The 13,339-nt window shown below is 43.0% G+C and overlaps 1 protein-coding gene across 1 annotated transcript; it reads left to right on the forward strand.

Annotated features, from left to right (window-relative positions):
• Positions 1–379: 379 nt before the first annotated feature.
• Positions 380–9,916, forward strand: LOC140943738 (uncharacterized). The gene is made up of 9 exons (XM_073392848.1): positions 380–450; positions 878–1,051; positions 1,624–2,062; positions 2,554–4,551; positions 5,784–6,149; positions 6,819–6,965; positions 7,230–7,355; positions 7,751–7,950; positions 8,616–9,916. Exons 1-9 carry the CDS (start codon positions 400–402, stop codon positions 8,958–8,960), a joined length of 3,846 nt encoding a protein of 1,281 aa, XP_073248949.1. The 5' UTR covers positions 380–399; the 3' UTR covers positions 8,961–9,916.
• The last annotated feature ends 3,423 nt before the right edge of the window (positions 9,917–13,339 follow it).

Genomic DNA, 13,339 nt, shown 5'->3' on the forward strand with positions numbered 1-13,339 from the left:
TAGTAGTAGACGTAACTTTTTAGCTACTTGACCAGTGTGCAAAGAAAGTAGTGTCCGATAGCCCGAGGCTAGTGGATATTGCTATTGGGCTAATGAATTCTGTTTTAAACTTGCCCGACTGGCGAGTGATGTTTTTTGAGGCATACAAATAACAGAAGAACATTGAAATCAATTCTGCTCATCAAAAACCTCTCGGGGCTAGTTGAAATGACGTCTTGGCTAGTAAATGCTAGCTACAGCTTGCCTGAATGGCAAGCTGTAAAAATGATTTTCTTTGCACCCTGTTGACTAATGGCTCCACTCATAGCATGTATTTGTCCATTGATTTCAGAGAAGAGGGAAGTGATACTAGACCATTCTCACATTCTCACTCTCTAGTCTGCTTGGAAAAAACACAGAATGTATAGAGCAGGAATTGTCTTCTTTATAATATGGAATATCATTCTCCAGGTGATAGACAGACGTTTTATGATTTAAAAACCATAAATTGAAAGACACTTTGTCTTTAGCTTGATCTTCATTTTCATTTGTTTCATGTTGCGTTGTAATTAAGCTTCAAATGTAACAATTATGTACTTGAAAAATTCAAGGCTGTGCTTTAAGAAAAATTGAAGGGAGCCCCGTGCTCTGAACTTGTGAAATCCAGGGTGCCCAGCATATTTTTTGTATGCATAAAAGTAAGATTTTCTAGTCGTCCAAGAGCAAAAGTTAGGCCCAACAGGCCACCGGGCACTGCTAGAGTACAGCCCTGAAATTAGAAAAATAAATCAAGCTTTAAATTTTATAATGTTTCCAACAGTTCAAGCCCTAAAGGCCCAGTGGACACTTACCTAATCTTTTTTCTTATATATATATATTTTTATATATTGTTTACTAGGGTTATGCAGAAGCTACTTGTTCAATTTCCTGTTTTAATGGTGGCACATGTATTGCCACTCCCAGGGGACAGTCTTGCCTCTGCGCTGCAGGGTTTACAAGTAGTGACTGCTCAGTCAACATAGATGAATGCTCCACACACCCATGTAATAACAATGGAACTTGCATTGATCAGGTATGCAAAGTTGGATGTTGCTACAGTCTCAGACAAAAATAGTTGGGACACTTAGACCAAATGCTGTTTTTTTCCTTCTCGTGCTCCCCTTGTCCCTCTCAAAGTTGTTTATCGCGGTTCAGTCACCAAACCTTGTACACCAGCATTGAGGGGAAAAGAAGACACAAAAGTGTCCCAACAATTTTGACTGAGACTGTAGTTTTTCTTTTTTAACTAATTCTTTTTTTTTACCATCAGCAACATACAGTATTTGTTATTTAATGTCTCTGAGGGCCAGGAGATGGGGATTCCCCTTGGCTCTATAAGTATGACCCCCGGGTTAACTTTCATAGTAAACGAAACGAATGATAGAACCAAAGCAACTTCATAGCTGTTCCATTCCCCTCCTTCTTATTGCATAACGTGCCCAGCATCTTGAAATCTTAGTTACAGCCCTGGCTATATTAGAAGGTTTATTTTACAGTAATTGGAGGCGGATGTAATCAAGAATTATTTGACTAGAGAGTATTGATTACTGTAAACATGATTATAACATACCATAACCATTGTTTGATAATTGTTTTTTTTTCCAGGTTAACTCATTCCGTTGTCATTGCCCCAGGGGATTCACTGGAATAATTTGTGAGACAAATATAGATGATTGCCATGGAAACCCCTGTAGAAACGGGGCTACCTGTCAAGATCTTGTTTCTGACTTCCGCTGCCACTGTCTGCCAGGTTTTGTGGGAAAATCCTGTGAGACTGATGTTGACGACTGTGCTGGTGTGCCTTGTCACCATGGCAGTACATGCACTGATCATGTGAATGGATTTTCTTGCACCTGTCTCGCTGGCTATACAGGAAGTTTGTGTGAAATTAACTATAACGAGTGTGGCAGCGGTCCGTGCAGGAACGGAGGAATCTGTGCTGATGGAGTGAATGCATACTTGTGCGTTTGTAAGGCAGGTTACACTGGACAGAACTGTGAAGTGGACATTGATGACTGTCAACAAGCACCTTGCAAGAATGGTGGTAAGTAACTTCATTAAAACAATAATATTCTTAGGATTTCCAAAGAAGAAGACATACGGACTAATATCTTTGTTCATCTGAACAATGTTAATCTGTTAAACAACTTACAAAAGGGGATATTATTAATATCATTAAAATCATTGTAAACAAATATAAAAGAGTGATAAAAATATTTGCTATCTAAATCTTTTGCTGGTCAGACTCATATGAATAAGTAGATAGCCTATGGCCTGTTATCAGGGCTCAAAAAAAGTTTTGTCCTGAAGTCCAGGACAAGTTGATTTTCTTGCTGGGCAAACCTTAAACTTTTACAGCACAGTCATGCCCAATGGGCAAGGGTAAAAGCAAGTCATCTTCTAACGTTACTAAATCTTTCATTGACTAAGACAAGCAAATAGTGGCCCCCGGCAAGCAAAACCCTGGAGCTTATGCGAGGGGTGGTTGTCTAAAACTTTTACTTATAATACTCTTCTTGGTGATTTTTATTCCAGGAACATGTTCTGACCTTGTGAATGATTTCCGCTGCAACTGTGCAGTTGGTTTTCAAGGTGCTACCTGTGAAGTTGACATTGATGATTGCCTACCTGCTCCATGTGACAACAATTCAACTTGTGTGGACTTGATTAACGGATTCTCCTGCACTTGTTTGCCAGGCTTTACTGGACAAAGATGCGAACTTGATGTAGATGAATGCAGAGATCACACGTGCTTGCACAATTCTGCTTGCATTGATGAAATCAACTCGTACAGGTGTTTGTGTAAACCTGGTTATACTGGGCAGTTTTGCGAAGGGGATGTTAATGAGTGCAATTCTCATCCATGTCAGAACCTAGGCTTGTGTGTTGACCTGGTAAACGACTTCAAATGTGTCTGCCAAACGGGATTTACAGGAAAGGATTGTGCAGTGAACATCGATGATTGCGCACTCAGCCCCTGCCATCACAATGGAACATGTGTCGATCTTGTCAATGATTACAATTGCACTTGTTTAAATGGCTATACAGGCAAAGATTGTCATATCAATGTTGATGAATGCACAGAAAACCCCTGTCAGAATGGGGCAACCTGTATTAACCGGGCAGATGGACTAGGCCATGATTGTATTTGTCTTAGTGGATTCACAAGTGCAAATTGCTCAGTTGATATTAATGACTGTTTACCTAATCTTTGTAATGGAGGTGTGTGTTCTGATTTGATCAACAACTTTATATGTGACTGCTCTGGAACCTCTCCAGGAAGAACTTGTGCCGGTACAGTGGATGTGTGCAATTCATTTTCATGCCGCAACGGAGGGACTTGTATCTCCAATAATTCTTCATATCAGTGCATTTGCCCTGACGGGTTCACTGGTATTGACTGTGAGGTTGATATAAATCACTGCCAATCACACACATGTCAGAATAATGCAACATGTCTCAATGATATAAGTAATTATACTTGTGTCTGCATTAAGGGTTACACTGGCAAAAGATGTGAAACAGAGATAAATGAATGCCTTGGTAATCCATGCAAGAATGGTGCTACTTGTGTGGACTTGGTCAATGGCTTCCAGTGCATTTGCTCTGCAGGTTTCAAAGGACATACATGCTCTGTAGACATAAATGAGTGTTACTCATTGCCTTGTTATCACGATGGGATTTGCACAGATTTGGTGAATGATTTCAGCTGCTCCTGCAAGCCAGGATTTATGGGTAGAAGATGCGAGATTAACATCAATGAATGTGGGTCTGTGCGGTGCCTACATGGTGGGTTTTGTGTGGATGGCATTAACAACTTTGAATGTTTATGTAGTCCTGGATATGGTGGAACTCACTGTGAAGTGAACATTGATGACTGCGCACGTCAGCCTTGTAAGAACTCAGGCAATTGCACTGACTATGTGAATAACTTCCAGTGTGCGTGCCCGCCAGGTTATACAGGGCGACAGTGTGAAGTTGACATTGATGACTGTGCCAGTCAGCCATGCCAACACAACTCCTCATGTACTGACTTGGTGAATGGTTTCTTGTGTAACTGCCCAGTGGGTTACACAGGTGTCCACTGTGAGACAGACATCAACGAGTGTCTCACAAAGCCGTGTTTCAATGGAACATGTCTGGACCAGGCAGGCAGATTTGAGTGCGTCTGTCAAGCTGGTTTTACTGGTCATCTTTGTGAAGTCAACATAAATGACTGTGCTCAGTCTCCTTGTTTAAACGGGGGCAGCTGCTTTGATATGATTGAAGACTTCTTTTGCATGTGTCCCACTGGGTTTACAGGAAGAACTTGTGCAGTGAATATTGATGACTGTTCTCTTCAGCCTTGTCAGCATAATGGTAGCACATGTGTGGATGGATTCAATGCATTTAGCTGTATGTGTGCACCAGGATATACAGGAGTCAATTGCTCTGTTGAGATAGATCAGTGCTCCCCTTCGCCCTGTCACAATAATGCTACCTGCACCAATGAAATAACTGACTTTAAATGTTGGTGCCCATCAGGATTTAAAGGTAGGGTTCTGTGTTTTTACCTTCTTTAATAAGGCCACCCCCCCCCCCCCCCCACCTTTTTTTTTCATTTAGCGTGGAATGCGTTTTCTGATATTGGGTCGGTCGGTCGGATTGAAAAAAATTAAAAACACAAGAAGTCTCAGAATGGGAGGCCCTGGTACCCCAGGATGACGTTAAAAGTTAACATTCACATATTTGGATTAACAAAATACACAATATACTGTAAGAAATGTTCCTTCTGTTGTTTTTTTTTTTCTGTATGCTGTTACTATGCTTTTTTTTCTGATTAAAAAAATTATTTCAAGTGAAAAATGGTTTAACTACGTCGTTACTTTTTTGTTGTTGTTTGAAAATGCCAAAAAATTGGGTCGGTCGGACGACGCTAAACGGAGAAAAAAAGGGGATGGCCTAACCAAATTTAAAATGACAATGTTGCGAGTTTTCCTTACTTTACAAAATGATACAGTTGCACTTCCCAAACACCTACACCAAAAAGACAGATCCTGGTGTGTGCATTACAGATACAGAGGTGTCCATTATAATAGAGATAGGGATCTCTGGGACTAATACAGCTGTCCTTAACAGAGAGGTATTCCTACCATAGAGATGCTTGTAAGGAAGGTTTCACTGTAGAGTAAATAAACTTCCTCTTTTGCTCAGAAGCAAAATAATCCTATAGCTCGTCACCAAATGACCTGCGAGCAATCCCTCTTTTTCTGTGTTCAGCAAAACAAGCCATGATGAGAGAATGCGCAAGCAGGCAACAAACCTTCCAGGAGCCAGGGAAAACCCTGTCTCTTCCCCCCAATCCTCACTCCTCACTAGTGTCTTTTTTCGGGTGCCGCTTGCGAGTGACTTCTCACGATTTACATATCCCTCAATGAATGCAATCTTTCGCCGCCGTTTTTCCCGACCTGACTGACCGCCCTTGGGTCTCCAAGGATGAAAAGAAATTGCCAGCAGGCTAATTACCAAAATACTTGCAGAAAGTATAGTGCTGTTGTCCAAAGCTCCCCACTATCTATCAAGACGTTTTGTCACGTGATTCACAGTATAAATCACGTGACAAAACGCCCAAATCTATCACTTGAAAAAGATTCCGCAATAGAATGGAAAGCTTGTGTGTAAAAAGTTTTTTCCTATCCTATAGTGTAAATTGACGTCGTTTATTGTATATGTAGTAAAATAAAACAGGACTGAAATGTCATTATTTTTTTACCTTGGTGATTCAGGTCGCTATTGCGAAGTGAAGGAAAGCTCTTGTACCTCGTCTCCATGCGAAAATGGTGGAACTTGTCTTGACATCCCAGGAGGATTCTACTGCATCTGTCCACCAGGTTTCAACGGAAATACATGCAACGAAACAAGAGTAATTGATAAATGCGCCGGCATGGTATGTTTACATGGTGGCAGATGTGGCCATGTAGGAAACCAAAGCAAGTGTATCTGTTCTGAAGGTTACCATGGAAAACATTGTGAGTTGAAAACTGACAGGTGTCAATCATCTCCTTGTCTTAATGGTGCTACATGTGTTGATAATGGTGACCTGGTGTTCTGTAAGTGTCCCGTCGGGTTTGTCGGGAGGCACTGTGAAAAAGGTGGGTAGAAAATTTTTCTTATGGTGCTTTCCCTTAATAAGCAGAGTAACAAATCATAACGCGAAAGCGCGCGGAACGGACTGAATGCGACTTCCGGTTCTTAAATTGTTGCTTTGCCATTGGTCAAGCTCGTTTAAGATCTGCGCGCCCTGTCATTACTGCTGTCACGTTTTCATTTCTAAATCAGTCTGTCTAATACGACAGGAGGGGCGTCCGAAAGATTCTTTGAGATATCTGAAATATAGTTTCTAATCCCCCGCTCTGTCGCCGGTGAGCAGAACATTCTCGCCCAACGCGCGATTTCAATCATACTTTATTCAACCCTACAGGGGTTCCAAAATTTAATATACCCCCCGTCCCCCTTACAGGGCGTTCCAGAATAAACTAACCGCAGCCATCCCTTCCCCAAAATCCTCTCGTCTTCTGAGTCATAATAATATTACGCCCACCCTTACGATCCATAACCGAACCGCTCACGGCAAAAACCAGATGAAGTTATAGTGTAAGTGCTATAACCTTTTTAACCGTTTGTGGTTGAAACGCGTTTATTTTCAAGTTAGGCTCTGGTGATGGACATTCCCAATTATATTTCTTTTTGGCTTTCCCGCTCGGACGGTTGGAGTACAGTTGCTCTTACGTCAGTGTTTCTTTCAATGTATTTCTTCACAGGCTTTGACCACTGCATCGTGCGAGTAGCAGACAGCAATCTAACATTCCCATCGAACATTTGTGGACCTCACGGAGCATGCGTTAGCCGCCGTACTGGTTTCCAGTGCATATGCCATGCGGGATATTCAGGCCTTCTCTGTCAGTATGGTAAGTTGGTTTATATACGGTCTTTCATGCTAGTAACGGTGAAAGTGTAGATCGAAGGTGCCCAGAGCAGGCTGCAATTTCCTCAAATTCAAAAATATCACAAAAAAGGAAAATGAGACTGCGAAATTAGATTCGTCCGCTTGCCGTCCTTTTTTCCAAATCCCGAGTTTAAATATTGTATTTTCTCAGCCTTATGCCCCTGAAATTAACATAACAGTATGTAACTTTTCCGTCTTTTTGTTGAACTGTAATTTTCTTTTGCAGAAATAAACGAGTGCTTCTCGAATCCGTGTACAGTGGGAATGAAGTGCATCGATGCAATTAACCTGTTCACCTGTGTGCCTCTCAGTGATTACAATAAGATGGCTAATGGACGTGAGCAGATATTAGGTATGGTTTGATGTGTGATTGGTTGTGATGTGATTTGATGTGATGAAATGTAATGTGATGTGATGTGATGAGGTGTGATATGATTTAATGTGATAAGGTGTGATGTCATGCGATGTGATGTGGTGAGGATGTGATGAGGAGTGGTGTGATGAAGTGTGATGTGATGAGAGGTAATGTCATGTGATTTGATGTCATGTGATGTGATGTGATGAGTTTAGATGTGACGCTGGATTGGTGCAGGGCTGTTTTCTGTTCAAGTTACGCTCAACTGGCTTCATGACAGGCTGGATCAGACATAGGGTTCGTAGGTCTAAATTGGCACCCAAAGGCTACAGGCAAGCAAATTTTACCATTTTTCTATGAAGACAACTGTTCTGGTCTGTTTTTACCTCCAGATTCGTCCACCAAGCCTTCATATCTCGTTCCCGTCATCGTAGTTGCAGTTGTAGCCTTAGTATGCGTGGCAGTTCTCCTCGCATTTAAACTGAGGGTCCGGAGACAGAGAAACGGGCGAATGAAGCTCACAGAGAAACATGCTGACACGCTACCGCATCCCTACCCCGACGAAAAGACGTTTGAGAACCCCATTTACCAGGTTAGCAAAAAACGAGGAGTTTGTAACTTAAATGCAAAAGAAAATAATTAACAATTATTCCTCGAGCCCGAATGGACTCTGAGTCAATAGCTATTGACTCAGAGGCTATGAGGGCGAGAGGAATAAGAATAAGTGTTTTAGTAAAATCCAACTAGTTGGTCAAAAATATCGAGAATAAAAAACTTTTAGCTAGTTAAAGCTAGAGTTTAATCCTTTTTTGCCGCCAAAAAGCCCGCGCTGTTCGCTACTAGTGGGCTATAACATATAGCCTAGTAGTAGCTCAACCAATCAGAACGCTGCATTGATAATAGACCACTAGTTGGATTTTACTAATAATAATTAGTCCAGGCTAACCCACAAAAGGGGTGCTCCTGAGTTCCTGCGTGAGTGCGCAATGGGCAAGGGACCAGGCAAGTCATCCTCAAGCAAAATCGTTAACTAAGACGAGCAAGAAGTGGCCGCAGGCAATCAAAATATGAGAACTGCTTGCTCAAAGGACAAGCTGGAATTCACGGTTTTTTTCGAGCCCTGATTATTGGGCGTTTTCTCTACGAACTTGCTCCGAAACGCTCCCTGAGCAGTCTGCCCAATTCCTTTCTCACTCATACCCTAAAGTAAAAGTAAATGGAATTCGCTTTGATGAAATATCCCTCAATAACTTTCAGCCATGTGAGAAGGTGATAGCTGTGGAGTACCATGACGATGTTGACGCCTTAGAGGCTCTGAGACTCCACATTGACCAGGAGCTGATGGACCTCTCCTTCACAAGTGACGGAGGAAGCTTTGGAACTAGAGATTTGAAGAAAACCACTTCAGCTCCAGATCTCCGCAATTTGCATCTCACCGTCAAGGACTTGGAAACCAGCAGCGTGTGTTCTGTGGATGACTTGTCCCCAAGAAACTCACCAGGATCTGTAGGGGCAGTGCGCGAAAATGGCAGCGCGTCTCGAGATGGTAATGTCAAAGGAAATATGAAACAATCCAAAGAATGGCTTGATACTTTTCTTTAAAATGCTAAGAGTCGTTGTAACTGTGTCAATGCCTTAAAATTTGTGTGTCGCTTTCGTAAGACTGAAGACAAAGTACATGAATTTTTTGTCAGTCAGAACAGCCGCTATCGTAACAATGAACCGATACGAAATCACTTAAGAGTGAATACTAGGTACAAAAGCAACTTCTGCGAAGAAGTCGAGGTTTCAATCTAACCTCCCATTGGTCGAGAAAGGAATAGCCTAGGATAATTAAGCCTGCCGACTACACAGAGAATCATTGCTTAACCATTGTAATCGTAAGAATTCTCCCAAACCGCGACTGTCACGTCGGTCTGAACTCAACTAGGAACAGAAAAATCACGAATACTAATCGTGAATGTTTGTGGCTTTAGTTTATATTGGTCAAATATGGAGTGCGCGCTTTAGTACTTACATCAAATCAGCTAGTGGAAAAGGCTAGCACTCTAAATATAAGCTTTCGAATCCCCTTTTTCAGGGTGGCTAAATTACTTTAAGAATTTTTCAGCTTGGTTAAAAGCTGACCTTATCCACCGTCTTTTGAGGAGTAATCGATCGGAACGATAAAGTTCTCGTTGAACAATTTTTTTGTTCTCTAGCGTAAAACCTAACGCGCCACCAGAAGTTTGTGAAATTTATCAATTGTGCCTCGCTCAGCTCAAGGCTATAGCCTTTAATATTATTTATTATTTATACTTGAAATTTATACCATAAAGTCTATTTATTTTCCTTGCTTGTCGAGTGAAGTATGATAAATTAATATTCTTAAACCGTCGTTATTGGCGAAAAGCAATTAATTATGTCGGTAAAACTATATCTGTAAAAATATCGATAAAAGTGATTTGATTAATATTTGTGAACTTGGTTATGGCTTGATTTACCACTTAATTACAAATACAGTGTATTAAGACTCTACTTAATTTGCCCAGTAAAATAATATGTATTAAGAAATAATAACCTGAAATATAGAATAATAAATTGAGAATTTAAAACTGCTCTGTTTCGAACTTATGAACAATTCAGCAACAACCTCTAAGAGCGTTAACTCGGGCTTCAATAAGTCAGTGTCCTGTAACTAGTCTAAACGAATTGAAAGGATGGAAACTTGAAACTTTGGGCAAAATTGTAACCTTGTAACCCTTATTACCCCTTGTTACCCCTGTTACCCCTTGTTACCCCCTATTACCCCTGTTACCCCTTGTTACCCTTGTTACCCCTTGTTACCCTTGTTACCCCTTGTTACCCCTGTTACCCTTGTTACCCCTTGTTACCCTTGTTACCCCTTTTTACCCTTGTTACCCCTTGTTACCCTTGTTACCCCTTGTTACCCTTATTACCCCTTGTTACCCCTGTTACCCCTTGTTACCCCTGTTATCCCTTGTTACCCTTGTTACCCCTTGTTACCCTTGTTACCCCTTGTTACCCCCTTGTTACCCTTGTTACCCCTTGTTACCCTTGTTACCCCTTGTTACCCTTGTTACCCCTGTTACCCCTTGTTACCCCTGTTACCCCTTGTTACCCCTTGTTACCCTTGTTACCCCTTGTTACCCCTGTTACCCCTTGTTACCCCTTGTTACCCTTGTTACCCCTTGTTACCCCTGTTACCCCTTGTTACACTTGTTACCCCTTGTTACCCCTTGTTACCCCTGTTACCCCTTGTTACCCCTTGTTACCCCTGTTACCCCTTGTTACCCCTGTTACCCCTTGTTACCCCTGTTACCCCTGTTACCCCTTGTTACCCCTGTTACCCCTTGTTACCCCTGTTACCCCTTGTTACCCTTGTTACCCCTTGTTACCCTTATTACCCCTTGTTACCCCTTGTTAACCTTGTTACCCCTTGCTACCCCTGTTACCCCTTGTTACCCCTGTTACCCCTTGTTACCCCTTGTTACCCCTTGTTACCCCTGTTACCCCTTGTTACCCCTGTTACCCCTTGTTACCCCTGTTACCCCTGTTACCCCTTGTTACCCCTGTTACCCCTTGTTACCCCTGTTACCCCTTGTTACCCCTGTTATCCCTTGTTACCCTTGTTACCCCTTGTTACCCTTATTACCCCTTGTTACCCCTTGTTAACCTTGTTACCCCTTGCTACCCCTGTTACCCCTTGTTACCCTTGTTACCCCTTGTTACCCCTGTTACCCCTTGTTACCCTTGTTACCCCTTATTACCCTTGTTACCCCTTGTTACCCCTGTTACCCCTTGTTACCCCTGTTACCCCTTGTTACCCTTGTTACCCCTGTTACCCCTTGTTACCCTTGTTACCCCTTGTTACCCTTGTTACCCCTTGTTACCCCTGTTACCCCTTGTTACCCCTTGTTACCCCTTGTTACCCCTGTTACCCCTTGTTACCCCTGTTACCCCTTGTTACCCTTGTTACCCCTTGTTACCCTTGTTACCCCTTGTTACCCCTTGTTACCCCTGTTACCCCTTGTTACCCCTGTTACCCCTTGTTACCCTTGTTACCCCTGTTACCCCTTGTTACCCCTTGTTACCCCTGTTACCCCTTGTTACCCTTGTTACCCCTTGTTACCCTTGTTACCCCTTGTTACCCTTGTTACCCCTTGTTACCCCTGTTACCCCTGTTACCCCTGTTACCCCTTGTTACCCCTGTTATCCCTTGTTACCCTTGTTACCCCTTGTTACCCTTGTTACCCCTTGTTACCCCCTTGTTACCCTTGTTACCCCTTGTTACCCTTGTTACCCCTTGTTACCCCTGTTACCCCTGTTACCCCTGTTACCCCTTGTTACCCCTGTTACCCCTTGTTACCCTTGTTACCCCTTGTTACCCTTGTTACCCCTTGTTACCCCTGTTACCCCTGTTACCCCTTGTTACCCCTGTTACCCCTTGTTACCCCTTGTTACCCTTGTTACCCCTTGTTACCCTTGTTACCCTTGTTACCCCTGTTACCCCTTGTTACCCTTGTTACCCCTTGTTACCCTTATTACCCCTTGTTACCCGTGTTACCCCTTGTTACCCCTGTTATCCCTTGTTACCCTTGTTACCCCTTGTTACCCTTGTTACCCCTTGTTACCCCTTGTTACCCTTGTTACCCCTTGTTACCCCTTGTTACCCCTGTTACCCCTTGTTACCCTTGTTACCCCTTGTTACCCTTGTTACCCCTTGTTACCCCTATTACCCCTTGTTACCCCCTTGTTACCCTTGTTACCCCTTGTTACCCTTGTTACCCCTTGTTACCCCTTGTTACCCTTGTTACCCCTTGTTACCCCTGTTACCCCTTGTTACCCCTGTTACCCCTTGTTACCCCTGTTACCCCTTGTTACCCCTTGTTACCCTTGTTACCCCTTGTTACCCTTGTTACCCCTTGTTACCCTTATTACCCCTTGTTACCCCTTGTTACCCCTGTTATCCCTTATTACCCTTGTTACCCCTTGTTACCCTTGTTACCCCTTCTTTCCCCTTGTTACCCTTGTTAACCCTTGTTACCCCTTGTTACCCCTGTTGCCCCTTGTTACCCTTGTTACCCCTTGTTACCCTTTGTTACCCCTTGTTACCCCCTTGTTACCCTTGTTACCCCTTGTTACCCTTGTTACCCCTTGTTACCCTTGTTACCCTTGTTACCCCTTGTTACCCCTGTTACCCCTTGTTACCCCTTGTTACCCTTGTTACCCCTTGTTACCCCTTGTTACCCCTTGTTACCCTTGTTACCCCTTGTTACCCCTGTTACCCCTTGTTACCCCTGTTACCCCTTGTTACCCCTTGTTACCCTTGTTACCCTTTGTTACCCTTGTTACCCCTTGTTACCCCTTGTTACCCCTGTTATTCCTTGTTACCCTTGTTACCCCTTGTTACCCTCATTACCCCTTGTTACCCCTTGTTACCCTTGTTACCCCTTGTTCCCCTCATTACCCCTTGTTACCCCTTTTTATCCCTGTTACCCCTTGTTACCCTTGTTACCCCTTGTTACCGTTGTTACCAGTTGTTACCCCTTGTTACCCTTGTTACCCTTGTTACCCCTTGTTACCCTTATTACCCCTTGTTACCCCTGTAACCCCTTGTTATCCTTGTTACCCCCTGTTACCCCTGTTACCCCTTGTTACCACTGTTACCCTTGTTACCCCTGTTATTTATTGTTACCCTTGTTAACAGGGGTAACAAGGGTAACAACTGGTAACAAGGGGTAACAAGGGTAACAAGGGGTAACAAGGGGTAACAGGGGTAACAACGGTAACAAGGGTAACAAGAAGTAACAGGGGTAACAAGGGTAACAAGGGGTAACAGGGGTATCAAGGGTAACAGGGGTAACAGGGGTAGCAAGGGGTAATAAGGGTAACAAGGGTAACAAGGGGTAACAAGGGTAACAAGGGGTAACAAGGGGTAACAAAGGGTAACAAGGGTTACAAGGCGTAACAAGGGGTAA

The sequence above is a fragment of the Porites lutea genome, chromosome 7 (assembly GCF_958299795.1).
Source record: "Porites lutea chromosome 7, jaPorLute2.1, whole genome shotgun sequence".
NCBI lineage: Eukaryota > Metazoa > Cnidaria > Anthozoa > Scleractinia > Poritidae > Porites > Porites lutea.

Bases quoted from the DNA above. Each gene is read 5' to 3' on its own strand.
- LOC140943738 (XM_073392848.1), top strand. From the start codon at position 400: ATGTATAGAGCAGGAATTGTCTTCTTTATAATATGGAATATCATTCTC. The intron at 4,552-5,783 runs GTAGGGTTCTGT...TTGGTGATTCAG, and splicing joins GTGCCCATCAGGATTTAAAG to GTCGCTATTGCGAAGTGAAG. The intron at 7,951-8,615 runs GTTAGCAAAAAA...AATAACTTTCAG, and splicing joins TTGAGAACCCCATTTACCAG to CCATGTGAGAAGGTGATAGC.